The following is a 23,934-nucleotide window of genomic DNA, read 5'->3' on the forward strand; positions in this document are numbered from 1 at the left end:
GATTTCGATCAACACGTGGGGTAGCAGAGTTGTTCTCACTGTGTTTCCACACGGCAGGATGTAAAGATGTGCCGATTTCAAGGTGCCACATGGTTACAGTCGCCTTACGTGTTATATATAGATGTGGAAAAGCACAGTGTTAACTTCTGCTGTTATTCGCTAGCTGCCCTGAATCACCATCTGTGTATTAATTCCTCTTTTCTTGGGAAAAGCCTTTCCCCATCGGAAAGAGAAGCATCTGATACAGCCAGGGAAGCCTTGCTGGATCTCTCATCGCCACCAGCATGAGCTGTCTGGAGATGCTCTGCTTCAGTGGTGCCTCTAAGTGCAGGACTAGTGTTCCTAAAAATCCATGTGTTTAGCAAGGTCTTTCCCTAAATCTCTCCCTTTCCTTGCCTTCATCCTCCTCCTCATAGAAATCTTGGGTTCTGCAGTTGTCTCAGCTTTCCAAGTCACTCAGGGCTGGGTCTTACCTAATTATAACTCACCTGGTGAGACAGGTAGGCTGGAGCTGGTGCCAATAATTAACTTTATTAATCCCAGCCAGGGTGAAATAGCCCAGCTGTGAGCTGTGGAGGAGAAAAAGGGCTTCTCCTGCCTGCCCCTTTCTCCTCTGCAGTGAGAGGAACCGGTGGTGAAGTGTGCTATGGCTTCAAATCTAAGTCTTTTTCAAGACACAGGTGAGCTGGAAACTATAAGGGAGAAAGGGAAGAAACCTTTGCAAATGCACTTTTTGATCTACCTTAACAACTGCTATAGAGACTTAAATGGAATTCATTTCTGTGATGAAGGAATTAATGGCAATACGGAGAATCAGGCTCAGGTAGGAGACTTGAATCCAAAGAAGGGAATAAAGCCTTGAAATTCAAATGAAAAATTATTATATAAGCATAAAGGGAAGCTATTTTACACCTGTAAGACTAAATGTATAAATATGAAGCAACTGCTCCCTCTGGGAAGAGGGGATTGTGCTTTTAATTCACCCAGACAAATATGCAGCTTGGTTCCATCTGATTCCTTACACTTCAGGAATAGACCAAACCAAAGCCTTTGTGTTTTCTGCCCTCCGTGCTCCTCATTTCTTGCGGCCGTGGTGGTCCTTCCTGCACCGATAGCCCCCTGGGGCCAGCGCAGGCTATGGGACACAAGCCCTGTGGTCTGGTTTACCTGGCTCTCCAAGGGCTTCCACAAGCTCAGTGTCCCCCTTGGCCACTGTTGCTACACAGGAGATCCAGCTCCCAGAAAATCCAGACAGCTGTAGAAGCACTGAGGATAGCTGGGCTGCCAGAGACAGGCATCCGGGTGGATTTCTTTACCCCCCAGCGTAAGAAAGGAAGAGTGATGTCTTTATGGGGGTGAGAAATGTTCTGGCCCTTAGTACTGGAGTGGGACTAATCTGGGAACAGGTGAGTTATGAGCCAGATAACAAGGGATTTGGATGTATATCCAGTGTGGAGGCAGCTTGAATTATTTGAGGGCAGGTGCTCTGCTCTCTTTTGTAAATCCATCTTTAATGTGCCTGAAGCTGGGTGTCTTGAATAGAAAGGCACCCTAAAATCACAATCTCCCTTACTCTAAGGCTGTCCTTTCCCTCCTAAAGCGTGCTGGTCCCTCGGTGCCCAGCCTATGTTTTCCCCCTGGGACCAGCTGTGTCCCTTGTCACCTTCCTCCAACAGCCTGTTCCCTTGAGATATATTATTTGCTAAGCTCCAGGAAGGTACCAGTTAGGAAAATCCCCTCTTGCACCCTTACTCTGCCCCATGCAGTCATACTCCCTGCACAGTCAGGTTGTATTTCGGTGTGTTATTTCTAACGCCTAACACCGAACAAATCAAATGCGCGGAGGAAAGTGTTCTCCCTGTCTTGAAAAGCCACATGAAATGGGAAGCGAGAGCGGTAGCGGGAGTATAGGAATCCCGTTGTATGCAGGGAAAACCCAATTAGTCTGTGCACCCTGACAAAAGTAGAACTGAGCCTTTTAGCAAGGAGTAGTTAATCTTCTTTAGAAAAACTAAGCAGGGACTACCAGTGGAATAGAAGTTGGTGCGGTACTGTTGAATATCTCTAAAGCCACTTAGAGGTTCAAAGAATGAACAAGGCCATTGCCAGCCTTATTATTTTGATTTGTTTAACGAAAATACTTTGCTCATTCCATAGATGTTATGCTTTGATAAGGTAATTGTTCAAGGGCGCAGCTTACATCCTATTAATACTGCACCCTGGGCAAATTAAACCTGACCCAGTGGAGAGGCAGATCCAAGGAGCCCGGTGCTGGTGTGACACTCCGCCTTTTGTTCAGCATCCTGACAGGGAGCGGAGCTGGAGGAGTTTTATTCTTGGGTTTGGGTCTTGCCTTCTCTGGGAGGGGTGGGGAAAAAAAGAAATGAATCCCTGTGACATGCACAAATGAACAGCATGGCTAACCCAGTTCTTTGGAAGTCTGTAGGGTCAGGGTTGATGGTGCAGGAGTACTCTGCATTAAAAAAAAAAAAAAAAGGGGGCAGCAAACTTCTCCTTTAGAAATAATACTGGAAGTAGAAACCGCTTTCTCCCTGCTTTAGGGCTTCAAAAACCCCATGGTCTGATGGCATGGAACTCCCTTCCTTCCTCAGGAATGAAGTTAGGAGCATCTCTGGCAAATAAGCCGAGCCTTGTCCCCTAAGAAAGGGGAGGAAGGAGGAGAATTGGAGGCCAACGTGCAACCTAAGGGCCATGCCCTGGAGCTGGGGAGCCTTTAAACCTCCCTTTTCTACCTTGTCTTGTCGTCTTCTAACCCACCTGCAACCAAGAGCAGATCTCGGCAATAAATGCAGTCAATTTTTTGCCTATAGCTGGCTGTGGGTGGCTGCCTTGCTTGAGGACCGCTGATACCTGGTGACACTTGGGGTCTTCTGAGACCTGCGATGTGGGAGGGCACTTCTGCACCAGCGGCTCAGGGATGCTGCAAGAGGCTTGCCGTGGAATCAGGCACCAAATGTCTGCACCCAAATTCCATTTGCTTCCTTTAGCAGCTTCTGGGCTCTAATGCAAATAACCAAAAAAAAAAAATTTTTTTCTTACGTCAAGGATGGGTGGACTTGGCTTCCCTGGTCCTGGACTAGGAGCTGCTTTGCCAGCCCTCAGCCACCTTTTTAACGAAGCAGTCCATTTTTCCTGAGCCTGCCTTTGCTGCAAATATTCCTTCTCTCCTTTATGGGCTTTCTGAAAAAACAAACACTTCAGGCTGAATGTGTTACTCTTGCTTTCACGATTTTTTCAATGGTCATTTTAAAAAATGCGGAAGTCCCTCAGAAATATTTTTTTTAAATCCCTGGTTTTCAAGGTGGATTTATCGCCCTTTAAAGAGAGATTTATTGGATAATCGCTTAAAAAAATAATGCTTATTACTCCGGGATCTCAAATGGAAAACCTTCCCACATTAGTAATCTTCTTGTAATTGCAGAAGGTAGCAACTTTTCATTAAATAATTCATCCCCGGGCGGTTTTGGTGGGTTTTTCTCTTTTTGCATCCTACTTGTGAAAGGAGGTGGGGGATCATGATCAAATTCTTCAGGTTTTAGATGACCAGATGAGACGCATCTGACTTGTCTTCTGAGGAGATTTCTCATTTCTAGATCCACATCGCTCTAGAAGCAGGACAGCATCCCCCCCACCCCCCAAAAAAAAAGTAGGACTTTCTTTGGTGGAAAATCATAGTTATTAATGATTGATGATTGGGGCTGCTCTCCTCCGGTGCATTTTCTGGGCAGGTTTAGCTAACCTGTGTGCATCTGGGGTTTTTTGAGTAGAGAATTGGCTGGACAGCCCTTTGCCCCCCCAAGCCTGGGGTGGTTAGCCCCTTCTAAGGAGACATCTAACACCTCACACTTGAAAAGCCCCTTCCTCCTGCGAAGGATGCAAGGGATGGATGCTGCGGTGAGAGATGCTCCTAAAAAATAATAATAAAAAAAACTAAAAAAAAAAAAAGCCAACCCCATTCCCTTCTGCTTATGAGCTGGCTTTCAGCACTGATTTACAAGCCGTTTCTCCAAAGGGAATAGCGATATACGGCATTTATCAACCAGAAACATACCTTAGGAAACCATGGAGATGCGCAGGGAAAGGGGGAAGCGGGGAGGAATTCTGCCCCTGTTCCTTTAAGCAGTTACTTGCTCCTTTCCTGATTGATGCTTGTTTTAATCTATTGCTCGCTGCTCCCAGGAGAAAAAAGAAGGGGTCTCTCTTTTGTGAACATGGGTAATGAAGCAGAGCACTGGGCAAAAAAAAAAAAAGGGGGGGGAAAAATATTAAAAAAAAAAAAAAAAATTAAGAGGGGTTCCCTCTTTCTCAGCTGGCTGCTTGGGTGCGCAGGTAACACCCCGGCCCCCAGATCTGCATGTGAAATCGCCATTTCACCCCTGCACACTCCTTAATTGTTAGAAAAATGATTTGTGAAATTGCTTTCCAGCAGGAGTGTCCCCCCCTCCTCTGGCTGTGACAGTCCCCTGGCACCCCCTTAGCCCCCCTCTCCCCCGAAACAAAATTTGGGGCTGCAGCCACATGCCACAGCATCGCTTAAATAAAAATAAATAGTAAAAATTATATATATTAAGGTAGCTCTTTGCTTAGTGGCTGCCCGGAGCTGGCAGCAAGTGTTGGAGGAGAAAGTGAAGGGTTTGGGCATTTTTTTTTTTTTTTTTTTGGCTGAAAGTGTCAAATCTTGCCCCAATTCGAGGAGGGGGGGAGATGTGAAGGAAAACAACTGCTGTGTTTGATGTGAGAGGTTTTTCTCCCGGCGAGGTAACCCTAGAGCTCGGGGAAGGCAAGGACCCGGGCTCGGGTGCTTGAGTTTAATCTTCCTCCGGTGCTGGGAGAGCAGAAACATTTAATTTTCAACTTTATTCCCAGGCTCTTCACCCCCCATCTAAGCAAATGAAAGGCAAATAATTGAATTACTGCCGCGCTGGAGGAATGCGGTTGAGAAAGGGCTGCGAGCTGGTCCAGCTCAGCCTTGCCCGTTATTTTTCTGCCTAAAACTTAGGGAATTGGCGTTTTTTGGGGCGGGGGGGAGGAGAGGGGGTTGATTTTCGTTTGCTGGAGCCCCGAAGTCAGGGCTGAGCCGGGCTGAGACTTTGGGAGCAACTTGACACCTTGGAAAGAATTTCAATATTGGGTTTTTTGTGGGGTTTTTTTTTTTTTCGGTTCCCCCACACTGTCCCCGTCCCGCGGTTTTTCTGGGGGTTTGGGTGAATTTCAGGCGTGAAACGTGAGAAAAGCAAAGGCGGGTGCGGGTTTAGGCTGAGCTTGGCGGCTGCGGGAGAAGAGGAAGAAGAAGGTGAGCGATGAAGATGTGGCCGGGCTGGGAGGGGTCCAGCCAGGGCTTTAATTTCAAAGCAAAAACCAGCACTGGCGAAGGGGGGGATTAGGGGTGGCGATGCCTTCGGGGGGGGGCGGACAGGGAGGAGATTTAGGGACCGCATTTTGGGTCCAGACAGGTCAGAAGTGTCGCTGGCTGCTTTCTTCCCCCCTCCCGGGATGCTTTTAGGGGAGGGGGAAGAGAAGTTTCCAGCGGTTTGCACGGCAAGTCCTTTTACAGCTGCAAACAAAAGGGTTCGTGAGCCCTGGCGTCATGCCCCGCTGCGAGGAGGATTCCTGCCCCGCTCCTATTTTGGGGGGGAAAACATTGGCTATTTGTTCAGCCCGACCCGGGTCAGCGAGCGAGCGAGCGAGCGGGCAGTTTGCGGGAGAACAGCGGGGAGCACCGGCCGCCCCACCCCCACCCCCAAACCCCCCCCCTTCAAAAAAAAAAAGATACCAGCTGAGCAGCACGGAGCCTGTCTTTTAATTAAAGACGTGATGTTAACGAGGGAGGCGCGCAGGGGGCTACCTGGGGCTGGGGAAAGGAGGCGGTGGGGCTGCTCAGCTGCTCGCAGACCCCGGCCCGTATAACGGGGGGGGCGGGATGCTGCGGGCCGGCGATGCTGCGAGCAGGGCGGGATGAGCCTCAAACCATCACTGCTGGGCAGAGGGTCCAACCCTCTCCCAGGGGAGTGGAGGAGCAGCTAAGTGGGGGTATTTTATTATTTATTTTATTATTATTTTATTCGGGTTTATTTCATCTATTATTATTTTTATTTATTTGTGGTGTTATTTATTATGTTATTTATTTTATTATCTATATTATTAACACTTTAACCCATACTGCAGCCACCGGACCGGCCTTATCCCGCTGGGACTCGCACAGATGCTCTAGGCATGCCCAACTTTCTTAGGGAAAAAACCCCACCCTATATATATATATATATATTTATATACACACACACCCCCAAAAAAACTTTCCTAAACTTCCTCCTCGCTCCTTTCACCCCAATATATTTTTCAAACAGGGGGAGGGGGGCGCCCAGCTTTCAATCAAAAGGAAGCCAAGCCTAGTAATGAATAATAACATCTTAAAAAAAAAAAAAAAAAAAAAAAAGGAAAAAAAAAAAAAACCAGGCGGCGAGCCCGTGGCTGCGCGGCGCGTTGGGATGCTGCGGGCTCTTATTGGTCCCTCGGCCCCGCCGTGGTACCCCCTTCCCCGGCCGCGGATAAAAGAAAGGAGCTGGAGCCTATCACAGCTCGCTCGTCCTCCCCACGGCCCCAACTTCAGGCTTTAACAACTTCCAAACCCTCCATCTGACACCCCCCACCCCCCCCCGGCCCCCACCCCCCCCGACCACTACTACCCCCCCCCTTCCCCATCAGCAGCATCCCTTAAGCGACCGGCACCAACCACTTTAAAAAAAAAAAAAAAAAACAAACAACCACAACAAAAAAAACCAAACGCAACAACAAAATAAGGGGGGAAACTCGGCTCCCCACGCCCCCCCCTCCCCCCCCCCCCCCAGCCCTAAGCCCAGCCCAGCACCGAGGCAACTTTGGATGTGTCTGCTTCTCCCGGCAGTCTGGGTTACATTCCTCCGGAGCGCCCGCTCAGGCCGGTTGTGACATAGCCCTAAAACTTTAAGAGGAATTTCTGGTGGGTGATCCCCCCCTTTACCCACCCACCCCCCCTTTTTTTTTTTTTTTTTTTTTCTTCTTTCCTTGGAGCAAAGATTTCTCCCTTGTTTTGCAGCCGCGGGCTGGAAGAGAGAAGCACTTCGGCTCTGAGGAGACACATCCCCGCAGCCCCCCCCGCGCCGCCCCCCCCGGCTCTCCCGGGGCCAAGGGGTGCCCCCCCGGTTCGGACCGGACCCTCTCTGCTGCCCCGACCCCCACACACACCATGGCAGCTCTGCCCGGGACGGTGCCTCGGATGATGCGCCCGGCTCCGGGGCAAAACTACCCTCGCACAGGCTTCCCCTTGGAAGGTAGGTGGGAAAGCACCCCTCTTCCCTGCTCCTTCGCCAGCACCCCGGGATAACCCGGGAGGGGACGGGATGGGCTGCCGGGGGTGGGGGATGCAGCTAAACTTTGCAGCCGGGCGGGGTTCCCGATCTGAGCATCCAACTTCTCGCTAATATTTAGCCCCTTCCCTTCCCGCTGTAGCGGCTGCCCCCCGCGAAATTACCGGGCTTCGCCTTTTTTTATTATTATTTTTTCCCCCTATTTAAAGTCATTCCAGGCATCCCGCAGATTTTGGGGGCAAATTCTCATGGGTTAGGTTGCTTTTTAGGCTTGGGGTTGGGTTTTTTTGGGGGGTGGTGTTTGTTGTTTTGGTTTTTTTTTTAAACCCGCAAGTGTCCCGATGCTTTAATCTCCCCGAAAAGGTGGGGAAAACCAACCCAACTCATTTATTTCAACTTTTCTGCGGGAAAATAAGGGCAAAAACCTCTAAACGGGGGGTACTTCCAGCTGCGGCCAGCCGAGATGTCCTTGGCCGGGACTGGCGAGGGGAGAGGGGGGGGACTTTGTAGCTGTCACCTCGCTAAGTGTCATCCCCACCTCGCAGTGCATCAACTTCCCCCGTCATCTGCTTTTTTTTTTTTTTTCCTTTGTGTTACGGGGTTATTATTTCTAGGCACACACCACAAAAAAAAGGCAAAATTAGAGCAGGACCCCTCTCCCCGCATTTATTAAACAGGAAAATTTCATCCTGACCGTGATCAAGTGGCGAAACTCAAACCTGTGGAAAACCACGCAGGCTGCAAAACATACAAGCTGGGGGGATTTGTTGAAGTGCTTTTCTGTAGCAAATGAAGTAAAACAGACGGCAAGGGAAAGGATCAAAGGATTACAACAATATTTGCACAACATGACTGGGAATAATGAAAAGAGAGAGCGGCCGGCGGTTTTAGTACCTCTTGAATGTAAAATTGGCCACTCGAGTGTTATCTGTCGATAATGATATATCCAGGGAGTGCTGGCCAAGTGACTTGGAATTAGTGGTGCATGATTCTTGTTAAATCGCGAGGCAATTTCTGGAATCGACTTTTCTTTGTATAAAGAGAAAAATCACCCCCCTCGCCTTCCCTGTCCCTCGCCCCCTCCAGCCTTTCTGCAAATTACCCAGCTGAGTTCTCCCCCCCGCCCCGCCTTTTTTTTTTTTTTTTTAATTTCCAGCCTGTGAAATCGCATTAATCTGCAAGATCTACATTGCGAGATATTAAACAAATTGGGGAGGGGGGTTAGGGAGCCGCTGGTCCCCGCTCCGGGCGGGGATGCGCTTTGCAAGGTGTCGGGGAAGCGGCGCTTGCTCCGCACCTCCCCAAGCCCCTTAACAAAACCCACCAAAACCACCACCACCACCACAACAACAACCAAACCTAAACTAAAAAAGCCCCTCGAGGGTATTTAAAAAGCTATTTCCAAAAGTTTGCTGGGAAGCAGATAGCTCCGTAATTTGAAGCAAGCGTAGCGCGCTTTTGGGGGAAATGGGAAGTTTGGGGGGGGCTTTGCCATGCGGGTTTAAATCTTCCCTTATTTAAAAGGTCGGGTATGAATTAAAATATAGGTGTGAAATGCCAAAAATATAGGGATAGAGACAAACGTAGCGGCCACCTCGGAGAGCGGGGTGACGGGCGTGTGGGTCACGGGCTGATTTTATTTTCCATCTATCGCTGGGAAAAGTCTTCCCCGTGCTGCCGGGACAAACACCCGGGGGAATGGGCAAGAGGTTTCTCCCTTCTTCTAAACTTTCAAATACCGGGAGAGAAGCTGAAGATGTGGGGAGGGCTGTGCCCCGTTTTGCTGGATTTTCCTTTCTTTTAACTTTTTTTTCCCCCTTGTTGGGTGTTTTTTTTTTTGTTGTTGTTGGGTTGTTTTGGTTTGTTGTTTTGTTTTTTTTTTTTTTTTCCTTGCTCTCCAGTTTCCACCCCGCTGGGCCAGGGCAGGGTGAACCAGCTCGGCGGGGTGTTCATCAACGGTCGGCCGCTGCCCAACCACATCCGTCACAAGATCGTGGAGATGGCTCACCACGGGATCCGGCCCTGCGTGATCTCCCGGCAGCTGCGGGTCTCCCACGGCTGCGTCTCCAAAATCCTCTGCAGGTACCAGGAGACGGGCTCCATCCGTCCCGGAGCCATCGGAGGCAGCAAGCCCAGGGTGAGTGCAATGCGGGAGCTGAGCTAAACCATCTCCTGATGTTAAAAAAATGAAATATTTCTTTGGGGGGGTGGGGAGTGTATTAAGATTTTCAAATGGGTACGCAGGGAAAAACGGGGAGGAGGGGAAAGGGCTTTAATAAAGCTGCAATTTTCAGGCTCGGATGGGTAGAAACCAGTGCCGAGTTGAAGGCTATGAATAAATTAAAGTGATTTTTTTTTCTCCTGTGCAACAAGTGGCGCGCGTTCAAGCATTTGCTTCGGCCCCGGTGTTGGGGAGGAGGCGAGCCGGGATGTTTTGGGGAATAATAAATCCCTGGGTGTATATAACCTCACTAAAAATAGCGTCCCCTGCACCCCCTCCCTGCCTCCTTCTGCCCCTGGGGCTCAGGATAAGTCCATCCTGGGTGATCTCTTTGGCCCCCAAAGGATCTACTTTTAGGATGGCCAACATTTGGGAAAGGAGGGCCTTTCCCCAGCTTAATTTTCCTCCTTTTCCCCCTTCCAGATACTTATTCTCAACCCCAAAACTAGCAGCCAGGGCAAGGAGGATTGCACTGAGCTGAACACCTTTTCTTTTTCAATTAAAAGCGCTTTTTTTTCTTCTCTCTCCCCTCTCTCTGCACACGCGGGCACACACCGGTGTCCCTTGATCACAAAAGCAGGTTGCAACTCCCGACGTAGAGAAGAAAATCGAGGAATACAAACGGGAAAATCCTGGGATGTTTAGCTGGGAGATCAGAGACAGGCTCCTGAAGGATGGGCACTGCGACCGGAGCACCGTGCCCTCAGGTGAGAAGGCAGCTTGGCCAGAAGGACACCCTGATACCCATAGGAACATGGAGGGAAATTATTATCGCCACCAAAAATGTTTCCAGAGGCTACAGCCATCCTCTCAGCCTCTGCTTTGATAAGGGAGGAGGGGGAAAAACCCACCTCAAGCAAACTCACAGCAGCAAATAAACAGCAGGTGAGGGGGTGTTGTGCCCTGGCCGCGCTGCGGTCTGCTGGAAAAACACACACAAACAAACCAATTTTCCCAACTTATTCCAACTCCCTTGAAAGCCAGGTTCTCTTGATACAGAGGGAGCCGGCATGCAGGCAGACCCCAGCTCTGGCGTTACAGGGGACCCTGGTTGCCCTGCTGGGACTTGCTTCCTCAGTGAGGGCTGCAAAGTGGCGTTTCCATCGGCCAGGGATCCCCATCACCCGAGGAAAGATACCCCGTACCCCAGTACTGGGCCTGCGGGGGTGTGCTTAGGGTCTGCTGAGCTCTTTAGGTCCTAGCTGTGAGTTCCTCTCTGTTTTGGGGGGGCTGAGACTCCTCTGTAGGGCACCTCTCCCCCAAATCAGGACAGGGCCCATGTCTGAATCCAGGCTGTGAGGTTCTGTCTGGGACTGGGGTGGTAGGTGGGTATCGGGGGCCCTTTCCCTGTTACAAAGACGGTGGTAACCCTGGGGGTGCACACTCTGGGGTGTCCCACCGGCTGCGATGCTCCCTGGGGTGTTGCACACAACCGGGTGCCGCTTGTGCCAAGCGTCTCAAGGGGACGGCGACAAGTGCGTCCAACTTTGGGCATCCACCTTGGCACCTGAGTGAGCTCAGGGATGTTTTGGAAGGCACAGAGGACCAGGCAGGTGTGTACCCCTGGGAAAAGGGGGTGCGGGTGCCCTTCGTGCATGTGTGAGGCCTCATGCCCAAGTCGTGTGGCCCCAGCTTGGGTTTTCCTGGCCAGCTCCCACCTTGCCTTCCCAGGCAGCTTATACTTGCCTTTTTGTCTTTGACTGTCTGAGGTTTAGTGAGTTCGATTAGCCGTGTGCTACGCATCAAATTCGGGAAGAAAGAGGAAGAGGAGGATTGTGACAAGAAGGAGGAAGATGGAGAGAAGAAGGCCAAGCACAGCATAGACGGCATCCTGGGTGACAAAGGTAAAGGTGGCTGTGCGTGCCCCAGGGCTGGGCTGGAGGGGACATTTGGGAGAGGGGACGTGTCGCTCCCTACCAAGAGTAAGATGGGATGGCTCCAGAGCCTCTTGCATTTGTCCTTTTGGAAAATGAGTGATGGCAGAGCGGAGGGTGTGATGCAGGGCCCTGGGAGGGGACGGTGGTACCCAGCCCTGCGGGCTGAGGATGCTTTCCCAGGAGGAAGAGCTGTTGGTGTTTTGCTCTGGATCAATTATTTATAAAGGGGGAAAGGAGATGGCAGGGGCGAGGCATCTCTGATTCCTAAATGAATTTGTTAAACAGATTTCTCTCCTGCTCTCTAAGTGGTCCCCTGAAACACGGGCTGACAGTTGACCGATTTGGCCAATCAATATCAATTAGAGAAGCAAAGATCGGCGCTGCGCTGGGGCTGCCGCAGAGCCACCGGCGCTGGGGAGGTGCAGAGGGGAGGTAGGGGATCCTTGGATCAGAGGAAATGGGGGATCTGCACCCCTAAATGGAAGCTGGGTAAACAAATCTGGCTTTTGTGATGAAAGGCTTAAGGCCAGGCCGGCAGTGGGGGAGAGCAAGGGCCCTGTTATCGTCTCCCACAGTTGGCACTTCCATCTCATGGGAGGAAAAATTAAACTTTTTCAAGCTCCTGTGCTGGAAATGTGGGGTGGGGGATGAGGCATGGCCGGAGCCAGCCATTGTGGCACTTGTAATTTGATTTTTGGCAAGTTCAGTGGAGGCTGAAGTTCCCCTTCCCCCCCCCCCCCCAAAAAAAAAAAAGGGGGGGGGGGAGAAAGGTGGCATTTTTAGGAGGCATAATTGAGGTTTATCAATGAGTGTGTTTGCAAAGAAGGGGAAGTTTTGAGCAATGGGAGGGAGGAGCTGCTGTATCAGCCTGGGCAGAAAATTATTTCCTCGTGTCGCAGAGCTCAGCGCTTCTTTTGGTGGGGAAATGGCAATTATCCAAGTCTTGGGGACAGGCATCAGGAAATTGGGGGTTGCTATTTTTCTCCAAAATTGATGGTAAAATGGCGATGGTCCGGGCCTGTCAGGGTTGTGTCGGTTGGTGTTTTGGGGGATTTGTGATATCGTCAGTGTCGGGCCAAGAGGGACGGGGTGAGAGGTATTTTCCACATGGAGAGGGTCTCCAGCCCAGGGGTGGGAAGCAGGGAGGGATTGCTCATAAAGTTTCTCAATAGCTACAAAGTTTTCCTCATTTTGGGAAGGCCTGGGTGAGTGGGGAAATACTAAAGTGGGGGGAATTTGGGGCAAGAAAAAACTTCTCCGTGTCACCATCAAACGTTACTGGGAGTTTTAAATGAAGGTGCACAAAAGGGGTTTCTTTAAGGATCTGATCCTTTTTTTTTTTCCAACCTTGAAGATGAACTTCACTTACAAAGACCTTCAAGTCTATTGAAGCTTTATAAGTAAAAGATTCCTGACCACAAAAGCAAACAGTAGAAGAAGAGGGGGGGAAAAAAAAGAGAGGAAAAAAAAAAGGGGGGGAGAGAAAGGGGGGGGGAAAGGGGGGGAAAACCCTAGGCTGCCTTAAAAATGGAGTAAAGGGATGGGGGAGGGAGGGCTTGTCTATTCTCATTCAAAATTCTGCAAGGAGGAGAAAAAGTTTGGACAAAGGGCCAAGGAAGGGAAGAAAGGGAGATAAATTATTCAAAACTCCCTGCTGTTAGATAGTTTTGTAATATTATAGGACCGTCTGTTGGAAAAAGGATAGCCGTTGGACGTTGCAAAATGTTGCTTGTGATTTGGAAACAGGCGATGCTCATTTGCAAATCGGGGCTATTGTGCCCGCGAAAAGCTCCCCCCCATCACTTTGGGGTGTTTTTAATTGGGGGTGGGGTGGGGGTGTTTGTCGGATTTTTGGGTTTAAGATTTATTTTATTAGAATCTCACCGCTTGAAAAAAAAAAAAATCGTTTTAAACTGCTGATTTATTATTTTTTTCCCTTGTCCGTGCGTGTTTTCCCCATCACCACCCCCAAAAAAGAGTGAAGGAGCCGGAGGCTTTTGATTCATTAATAACATGCAGAAGTGCGTGTTAATAAGCAAAACAAAACGCTCTCTTCTTCCTCCATGGGTAATATCGCGGACAAATAAACCACGAGCCCCCATTTCTTTATGAAACCAGCCCGGTTTGAATCGAGGGCTAATTTGGGCAAATTCCTGATGCCGGAGCCCGCGGAGCGCCGCGGTACCCCCGAGCGCGCAGGCTCCGCTCCCTCTCCCATCCCTTGAGATAAATCCCCATTTATCAGTCGTTATTATTTTTTTTTCTTCCCCCGCAATCGCGCCTTGAGTCTGTAGACTGCGGAGAAATCACCCCAAAAAGGCTCCGATTTGGGGGTTTGGCGGGGGGAGCATCAGGCGCAGAAGCGGCGAGTTGGCAGCGGGTTGGGTCCTGCGCCGCGATCCCCCAGATAAAATGCGATTAAAAAATAACCATTCATTTTTTTTAAATTTACTGCCGTCAATGTATATATTTTCGCGTCCGGAAAAGTTTTAATGGCCCTATTAAGGTAATTGATGATTCAACTTGTAAAAGACTCGGAGGCGGTGAGTGTACATTGTATATTTTTCATTTTAATTTCCCCCCCCCCCCCCCCCCGGAAAATAATAGTCTTTAGCGATTTATTCTCCCCCTGCCCCCCCAGTCCTACCGATTTTCCTGGTCTGCAATGAAATAAAAATAGTAACGCGCTTCTGACACTTGTTCTCTAGCTCTGTTTTTACGGAGTGGGTTTGAGTTTTGTTTGGGGGGTTGTTGTTTTGTTTCTTTTATAACGCGTTTTTATTATTATTGCGGATGGGAGGGAGAGGGGGGAAACTTTGTTTTGGCCTTTTTGCTCTTGACAAACGCCTTTGCTCCATTTGCGGGTTCTCCTTGCGGGGAGCCGGAGGAAGACAGCCCTAAATGCTCTCTCTTTTTAAGTGTTAAAGAAAGCTTCCACCCTGCGCCTGTTTCTTTCTATCGTCTGCTTGGCATTTAATAATGTTAAGACTTATTAGAGCTGGTAATGAAAACTGTGGCTGTTGAATAGGGAGCTGTGTTGGAGAAGGGTGTAATAGCTCCAAGGCATGCTAAGAAATGTATTTATCCCCAATCAGTACTCACTCTCTGAGTTCCCAGCACAAACGTTAAGTTGAAGGGTTTTAAGGCAGATTAAATTGAGCCTTTATTTCTTTGCACTTTCATCTTTAAACGGCTCACTCCAGCTAGCCCTGGGCATATATTCATGAGGCTTCACTTTATTTTTTTTTTATTTTTTTATCCTTGTTAAGACGGAGTTGTTATTATTTTTGGTTGTTGTTATTTATTATGACTGGTGGGGTTTATTAGGGAGGGTCACGCGTGGGTGATGCGCTGTTCTCCCACACCCCGCAGATCCCAGGTGCTGGGTGGGGATGGGGGGTCCTTTGGGCAACCCCAAACCTAAGGGGGTGCTGGGGAAGGTGCTCAGCGCTTCGTGCTGGAGGGGCGGGGGCGAGGCCTCATCCTGGCGGGGTATTAATTGCAACCAGACGCGGGTGAAGGGGAGGGGGGACGGTGTGTGTCGGTGGGGTTATGGGGAAGGCGAAGGGAGGAGAGGGAAGTTCGGCAGCTCGCGTGTCACGCCACGGTCACGGGTGGGGGCAGCCGGTCCTGCGCCCTGTACCGCTTCGGGATGCAGAGCAGGATGCCGGTGAAGGATGCTCAGGGCTTGGGCGGTGCTGGCAGGGTACCGAGGAGGGGGGGGCATCGGGTTATGTCTGGAATGAAAACAGAGATTTTAAATTAATTTATTTCTCTGAACTCCTCTTGATTGCACGGACTTTCTCCCAACGATCGATTTTTGCTTCGATACCCACCCTCGCCCCGTGGCAGCGTGGAAAATAATGCATAGGGTGGGAAAGCCGGGAGGGAAAGGCGAGGATGGAGGGGGTGTGTGTGTATTTTTATGGAGGTGGGAAAGGCGTACAGGTGCGAGCAGCAGTGGGGGGGTTGTTCGGACCCTTGGAGGTGATAACAATTTAATTTGGTAGCAGCCGCTGCTGCTTATATAGGGGTTTGGCGGGGAGGGAGCTGTTTGGACTGGGTGTGCAAGGTCCTGCCAAATTTAATTAGGCTCGGAGAAGGGCTAGGGGGAAAGAGGGGGGACCCCCCCCACACCTGGAAAGGGGCTTTGTTTCCCAAGCTGGGGGTGCGGGGGTGGGAAGAGGGGATATGGAGTCAATTTATCAGCAAACAATCTGCATTGATTTAAAACCAACAAGCGCTTTCTCTGTAAATGTATGTTTAGAAGGGAGATGGGGGGGGGCGGGGGGGGCGAGAATAGACACTTCATCAAATCAAGGGATTACGAAAGGTTGGCAATCTAATCAAACAGAGACCAGGCGGGATTTGTGAGTGTTGCGAGTGGGATCAGCTCTAATAATGGGGGGCAGGAAAGAGATAGGGTAGTGTCAAGCAATTCATTGGCTTTAGGCTGAGTTATTCTGTGCATATTTCAGGGAGAGAGAAGAGGGAAAAGGAGAAGAGAGGAAAAAAAAAAGGCAGGGAGAGGGAGAAGGAAGGGGGGGCTGGATGTGAGCACACACGGAGCTTACATGTCACAAAAAAAGCTGAGACAAATGAGGTACAACAATAAACACAGATAACAATTACAAAGGCAAACAGTGGCTTTTGGGAACAAGTAGCTGCAGAACCTGGTCTACATAAACAAAGTAGGCAAATGTTTGCAAGATAAACTCCTTCCTAAATCAAGTGTGACGGGAAGGAGAGAAGAGAGGAGGAGAGATAAGGTTGGAAGGGGGAATAAACGAGTATAATCTAATACAAGACGTTTTAAAAAACAAACTTAAGACAAGGATGCGGGGAGAGAGGTTCAATTATACAGTAGGAAGTGAAATAATATAAGGGAGATGTTTGTGATCCAGGGTTTGTTTGGTTTTTTTCCTTTTCTACATAGCCCCCCCTCTTCTTTGGGGGAGAAGAATAGGTTCAATTACAGAGCGGGGAAAATATAAGGGAAATATTGATATCAGAAGCGCTGGCTGGCAGGTGGGGTGCCCGGGGTTCAGTTCGGTCGGGAAAGGAAATACATTCTAGGCATTATAATCTATAAATTAAAGGTGGATGGTAGATTACATTGTACTGGGAGGGTTAGGAAGTAGATATTTGGCGATGCGGGGGAGATGGATGCCGTGATAGAGAAGGAGAGGAAGGAAGCTGGAAGGTCTATTTCTAATCCCAGGCTTCGCCCGTAACTGGGGTAGGAGAGAGGAGGCAGAGATTTAATTAAGCAGCAGGAAGGCCGTGAGAGAAATGTGTGATCCAGGTGTGTGCAGGGGTTGTTCGGAAACAAACAGATTCCCCAAAAAAGCCTGCTCTTAACCCCCAAATAATTTAAAGAAGTAGTTTAAGGCTGTGCTGGGGCTTATTCTCTTTTATAGAGATATGTATATATGGATCTTTCCAAATGAGAATTGTATATAAGAGGGGAGAGACGTGTCTGCAGTGTGGTTAAAGGAATTAGATATTTACCAGTTTGAAATAAGCCTGGTTATAAAAAAAGGGAGAGAGAGAGAGAGAGACACTGAAAAGATGAGACGGGAGAACACTTCAAACGAATTCATCATCTGGAGTGGTGAAGGGGAGATTTAGAGACAGTATTGGGAAGTTATTTAGATATTAATAACATATTTTCCTGAGGCGTCAGGAGTGCCTCCATACGCACTTTTTTCTCGCAGCTATTTGGCTGGGTGAAATATGGGAGACCCAAATGTTGGGAAGAGATAACACAATCAGCCTAGCCCTGGTCCTGTGACTGCATCATAGCATTAAACCCGGATTAACCTCCCCTTTCTCCCCCTCCCCCTCTCCCCGTCCCCCCCGTCCCCCCCCACCCAAGCCCCCCCGAGAAGCTTTCCAAATTTTTCAGGGGAATTTACATGGCAGGATTTTAAAGCACATATAACACTAGCCTTAAAGCTGTAAGGTACTTACTCGAGCATTAGGGTAAGGCGGGGGGGGAAGTATCTTTCTGAAAATTACGTTTGCTACAAAAGAAATAAGCAAATAAGGGACCCTCTTAAGACCTGAGCTTTAGAGATATTATATATTTATAGAGTCTATTCTTAAATATATATATATATATAAAGAAGCCCATTTCAGTCATCTGCCACATTTCTCTCCACTGCTGGGTTTTGCTTTTTTTTTTTTTTTTTTTTTAATTTATTCTGAACTTCAGTCTGATTTGGGCTCTGGGTAGGGGTTTTTTTGTTTGTTTGTTTGTTTTTTGGGGGTTTTTGGGTGGGGGAAGAAGCTGGGGGGATCCCAGGCCTGGAGGCAGCGGAAGGCTCCGGGACAGGGAGGGGGAAGCCCTGTGTTCCCGAGTGGGAGCTGCTCATGCCCGGCCGGGCATCGCTTCCCCCTCCCAGGAGCCTGAAGATGCAGGTGGAGCAAGCAGAGCCCTCGGGGGCTGGATTTTGGGGGGCTCCTGGTCTCCCCCTCCCCTATCAGCCCAGGAAAAAAAAAGAAATGAAGGAGTTGGGAAGCGCAGGTGCAGCTCACGGAGGGAGGAGAGGTTGGGGTGGGGATGCGGCTTTGCCGGCGTGCCCTGGGGTGGGAGGTTTGCTGCATCCCCCGCCCCCCCCCCCCCCCCCCCCCGGCCTCCCAGCTTGTTCCCCCCCAAAAAAAAGCCCTCCTCCTTCCCAGGTCATCCCGACCCGAGGATGGTACCCGCTGGGGAGGGCTCGCCTGTGCGCTCGCACTTTGCATGATCTTGCCACAAAAGAAATTAGATGTCAGCTAATGCATGTTTATAAAGACATTTGTCACCCGGAGTTGGGGAGAAGTGGGGAAGAGATACGGAGGTGTGGGGGAGGGCGAGGACCGGAATCGGAGCTTTTTTTTTTGCTTTTTTTTTTTTAAAGGCAGACTATGAACGTGCAAGTGATGGTGATAAGATTTTGGGGGTACAGTCTGGGGCTGCCCCCTGCACTGGAGCGGACCTCAGGGCTGTCGGAAGGGAGAGGGAGGATTGCAGCTCCTTGGAGGGGCTGGGAAGGGGGGGAGAAAAAGTAGGTGAGGAAAAGTAGAGGCAGCTTGAGGAAATTGAGAAGCTTATAGTCTTTGATCCTTGGATGCTTTTCCTTATCAGAAACATTTGTGGTGACACCGGTACAAAGGAAGTTCATCATATTACAGACTGCTAGGGCTGCTTGCAGGAATCACTGTCTATTAATTAGCAGGCGCTCTGTCTTGTGGGACATACTAGATCTGAGGCTACATATTACTTGCTTGGATGGCTCTGGGTCCTGTGATGAATTGTTGTAAAGGGCCGTTGCTGTTTATAGGCTCTGCAGGGATAGCCAAGGCAGGGGGGAGGCGGGGAAGGACCCTCGGCTCATTCATGAAATATATCTATATCTATCAATCTATAGCCGGAGATGGGGAGGGAGAGGGGAAGGGGGTCGCTCATTCATGAAGTCTGTGGCTGGGGAGACATCTTAGCTCATCCATTTTGTGCGCGGCTGCGGTCCCGGCCGGGCTGCGCAGCTCTGGGGCTCCCGGAGGGTTTGGGGCTTGAGAGGAGGGAAAGGGCTTTAAAATAAATAAATTAAATAAATAAATAAAGTAAAAAACCTAGCCAAGTCTTCCTAAAGAGAGGACAAGTGACGCGAGGAGGTCGCGCTGGAAATGGAACGTTTCCCTCCCCTCAACAGCATCCCACCCGAGGGATGCTCCCCTTGCACCTCCACCTGTCAACGTTAAAAAAAAGGGGGGGGGGGAAGAGCTGGGGTTCAGAGAGGTGGCTGCCTCTTCTATGGCTGCTCGGCCCCCCGCTGCCCTGCCCCGCTGGAGGTGGGCTGGGAGGAGGCGGGGAGGGCGCGGAGGGATGCTCCACAGCCCCGAGGGATATTTCGGGGGGGCTCGGAGGAGGCAGGGGAAACACGAACTATTTTTACACCCGCTCCCCCCGCTTCGAGCTGGCCGTCCGCTGCCCCCGGGCTCGCTCCTGCTCTCTGGAAGAGGGAGGAAAAACCCTTCTTGGTTTTCACTCTTGTTTTGGGTTTGGTGTCCGTCGTCCCCGTCCCCCGTCCCCCCCCGTCCCCCCCCCCCGCGTTGTTGCTGTTGCTAAAATTGGAAGGCAGCACTCTGCCTGACCCTGGGGAGGGGGCTGAGGGCAGGGCTGCCGGCGGGGCTCCCCTCGGGCGAGGTGGGGGCGGGGGGGGACGACACCCGGCAGCCTTCAGCCTTCACTGCCGCCTTTGTCCGGAGACCCTAAAGACCGCGGATCAAAGTGACCTGGTGGCATCTTTAAAAGAGGGAGAGGGGAAGCGCAGAGCCGGGGGGAGCCGCTTATGAAACCGCGGTGCCCAAACCTGGGGGGGGGGCGGCTGTGTCCCCAGAAAATGTTATTTCCCTGTTTTCCAAGGGAAGGGGGGAAACCTGCCCCACTGCGGTTTCCACTGGCGTCCAAATCTAGAGTGGAGGGGAAAGTCCGGAGCGCCAGCAATTCTGTAATTTATTTATTTATTTATTTCGTTTCCCATTATGGGGACTAATCGATTTGCATTTTTATTGGGAATTAAAGGAGAGAGAGGAAAGTTGACTCGACAGGATTGCTCAATGAGAAGCTGCTTTTGAGCAACTCCCCTCCGAGTGGAGTTAAAAATATTCGGGTGATTTTCGCATCGCCTAAAGTTAGAAGGGTCCTTAAATAGTCCGTGAAACTTCCCACTGTTAAACAACTTCGTAAAGATTTTTTTTTCTTGTAAAAAAATCATACCAGATCCTCGTCTTGCACTTTAATAAAGATCCACTGGCTGCATTATTTTGCATTTTTAAATGTATAAGCATCTTTAAAAGGAGAGGGGGAAGGTACAAAGGACACTTCGATGTCGAGGGATATTCAGGGGACAGTCATGTTTAAATTCGCTACAATTGTCTCCGGCACATTTGATTGCTTGGAAAAAGAAAGAAACACTGACATGAATAGGAATGGGGGCTGGGGGGGACGGGATTAATAGCCCCCAACCTTTGTATGGTGTAAATTATCCAGAGAGGGCAGATAGCCGGAGCTGCCGGTGATGTTAAAGGACTGTATATATATATATATATATATATATGTATATATATACACACGTATAGACTCGCGTATTTAGTAAAAGGCTGGCGCTTTGCAAAGGGATTCGTTATTTTTCCGTGCAGTAACTTAATTCTTTTTAAGCACTTTCCCCAGTTGTCGAGAAGATGCTTGTTTGATGCTAAATAGCAGCAAATTGAGCTATTGAGCTATTTGAAGCTTTTTTTTTTTTTTTTTAAGAATGTGAATATTTGGATTGTACCTTGTTGCTCTGTTTCTTTTTCCTGGAGTTTTCCCCTTAATCTCCTTCCAGCCACAAACCCTCCCTTGTGTGTGCGGCTGAATATGCTCGCAGCGGGTAAGCTGCAATTTCCATTCCTGAAACTCCAGCATAAGGAGGAGAAAAGTTTGGAGGTTTTAACAAATGTAGGTGGTTGTTGTTGTTGATTTTTAACAAACGAACAAAATAACTCAGATCTTGCCGCCCCCTATTCACTGGAGGAGTGTATGTAAAGAGGGAGAGACGGTACAGCCCCAGATTAAGACGCATCTGAAGGACGAAGGGATCCAAGATTGTTAAAGCCAAGTGATGTTTTGGGGAAAATTATACATACATATATAAGTATATACATAAAATGTCAAAATCTCCTTGCTTCTCAAGAAAAAATGCTCAAAGGTTAATAGTGCAGAGATGGACAATCTTCCCCAATTCTGCTTGGCAAGAGCGTCTCAGCAAATCTCTGTCAAGGGGGAAAACAGGGTGGTGGTAGTGAGCAGTTGCTAAAGAATAAAATAACTTGAGCGCAGAGCAGAAAGCTGGTTGGGTTTAGAGTTCGGTTGCAAAAAGTCAAGTGTCCCCCGCGGAGAAAAAAAAATATCCCCGTCAACGCCCCCCCGTCAGCAAGGAAACCTCAATATTGGAATTATTTTTTCCCTGCGAGGCAGGGAAGGTAAAAAGCGGAGCCGAAACCTCCGCGGCCTCGCTCCTCTCCCGGCTCTGCGACTTCGTGAGTTTTCTCTCCGATTTTAAACTTTACCCAGGCTGAATTTGATCTTTTTAACTCTTTTACCACCCCCCGCCTCTCTCCCCCCTCCTTTTCTGACGGTATTTTTTTCTCACTCTGTTTTCTCCCCTTAACCTCCTCTCCCTTTTTTTTTTTTTTTGTCCGCCTTTCATTTGAAGCGAGGCTTTACAGCTTGCTACACTTTCTAAGTGCATCAATAGCCACTTTAGAAATACAAACAACTTTTAAAGATAAAATAACCAAACCAGAATGGGACTTTCAATGGGGGAATAGTTGTTGTCCTTTACCATGGAGTGTGCAGCCGCCTCTGCCTAATCCAGCTTTCATTTTCACCGACAAATGCCAAGAATCTATATCTGTCTCCCAACCCCTCGGGAGCTTGATTACACGACAAAAGGCTGCCATTATCCGCAGGAGAAAACAGGGAGGGGACACGGGGGCTCGGGCCTCTGAGGATGAGGGCATCTCCAAACTATTGACTTAGTGGATGAAGTCAAGAGCAAACACGCTGAGATCTAAAGGGGGGGGAAGGCGCTGGCGGGTAGGGCGGGGGGGGGGGGGGATGCTCAGGGAAGGAGCAGAGGAAAAGCAGTAGAAAGTGCTTGAAAGTAGCGCGGAAGGGGAAGGAGAGAGTTTGGGGGGGAATTAATCCAGCTGTGGAAAGGTTTTGCTCCCTCCCCACCCCAGAACAGGTTGATCGGGGAAAGCTCCCACTGGCTTTCTGTTATTCCCGCCCCCCCTCCCCCCTTCTCTCGTGGTGAGATTTAATTTTTTTAAAAGCTCCTCTCTACCTTCCCCGTGGGAAATTTGGGTCTTTCCTCCCGCTGAGAGGGAATTAAAGGAGGAAAACCCCAAGTACTGCTTCCCGAGGGCACGGCCGGGATGGTGCGGGGTGTTCCCCCCCTCCCCCGACCTGTGCATCCTCCCCGGGCTGGGCGCAGGCATCTCTCCCCAGGCTGGGGATACCACCAAGATATCCCCGCAGAGTTTTTGGTTGGCACAGGGCATGGGGAAATCCCCCCACTCTTTCCTTGCTGCAGCAGCACGGAGACGGAGCAAAACCCTGGCGATTTTCTCCCTAAACTGGGAGTAAACTGGGTCAAGGTCTCGGCTACGCGTTAGGCCGAGGAGCCCCGCTTGCTCCCCGGGCTTGGCCCCGCAGAAGGGCTGTGAATCGGGGGGTGGTAGGGTGGTCGAGGGGTGATGTGGTGGTTAGTGAACCTGCCTGCAAAGCCCCAGCGCGTCTGGCAGGAGAAGAAGTCCCCCCACACCGCTGCTTTTCAGGTTTAACTGGCTGCGTTTTGCATGACTGCCTCATTAGCCACTGCTGAGCAGGGATTTGCGGTCCAGGCTCATCCCGGCCCGGCATGGACAAAAGTTATTTTAGCCCTATCTGTAATTTATCTGGCTCACCTAGGGAGAAATCCTCCGGGTACGGTGAGTCCTAGAAGCCGGTACCAAAGGAGTCCCACCGCCCTTAATTACTCTTTAATCAACCTAGCGCAGTGGTCCCTTTAAAGAGCTGCATTTGGTGCAAGAGCTGCGTTTAAGCATCTGCTTCCCGGCCGAGGCTGGAGAGCCAAAAACCTGCTCCAGCTTAAGGGATTTCAAGGTGTGGAGCGTGTGTTTCAGGCTGGGCCCTGCGAGCATCCCTTTCGCTGTGAGCACAGAAGTGTTAAACAAAGGAAGAGGGTGGCGGGGAGGTGGGAAGAACCTGAAGGACCCGATTTAAACTACAAAGGCACAAAAGGAGCCTAAATTCATCTCTTAAGGGGAAATTCATCCTTGTGGAGAGCAGGTTGGGTTCGCAGAGCTCCCATCCGCGGGCTGAGGGGCTGGCTGGGCTTCCCCCCCTTGCACAAGCCCAGCCGGATAGTTTATTTGAGGTTATTTTACTTTTCTTTCCCTCCCCCCTTCATGATACACAGAAAAAGGCGGTGAACCTGCTGGTGGCAGCGGGATGCTGATCTAGGACCGGGGTGGTGAGGTTTCCTCGCCGAAATTTTGCTTTGCTTTGGGAAAGCTGCACGGCATCCCTCGGCTTTGCGGTCCTACGGACAGTTCACTGCCTGGCAGGGAAAGAGCAGCTGCCGTGAGAGACAGAATAAGTATTAGAAGAAAGAAAGGAAAAAAAATCCTCGTAATCTTGGGACGTATATAATCTACGTCTCCCTGAATCTCAAAAGGCAGCGGGCCCGTCTCTGATTTATTTTTACGCTAGCCTAGTTTGCATCCCAAAGAAGTAAACTGCTATTTTTAACCACTGGTTTAAAGCTTAATTAAAAGCCCCTAAACTGATTGTTTTGAAAATTGATTTAGAGGAATTGCCCCAGGGCTGAGACGCTATCTAAGCCAAGTTGCAGTCCCAGAGCTCGCAGTGGTGGCTGAA

General features: G+C 49.8%; 1 protein-coding gene across 4 annotated transcripts in view; it reads left to right on the plus strand.

The window, feature by feature from the left end:
- Positions 1-7,243: 7,243 nt before the first annotated feature.
- Positions 7,244-23,934, plus strand: part of PAX7 (paired box 7) — a 100,410-nt gene continuing 83,719 nt past the window's right edge. For 2 of the 4 annotated variants that reach the window (XM_037380728.1, XM_037380731.1), the window contains exons 1-4: positions 7,244-7,328; positions 9,266-9,501; positions 10,163-10,292; positions 11,301-11,429. In XM_037380728.1, the coding sequence (XP_037236625.1) occupies positions 7,244-7,328; positions 9,266-9,501; positions 10,163-10,292; positions 11,301-11,429 (580 nt within the window). Of the gene's footprint in view, positions 7,329-9,265; positions 9,502-10,162; positions 10,293-11,294; positions 11,430-23,934 lie in introns of all 4 variants that reach the window. The other 2 variants (XM_037380729.1, XM_037380730.1) reach the window with 2 other exon arrangements.

The sequence above is a fragment of the Falco rusticolus genome, chromosome 3 (genome assembly GCF_015220075.1).
Source record: "Falco rusticolus isolate bFalRus1 chromosome 3, bFalRus1.pri, whole genome shotgun sequence".
Taxonomy (NCBI): Eukaryota; Metazoa; Chordata; class Aves; order Falconiformes; family Falconidae; genus Falco; species Falco rusticolus.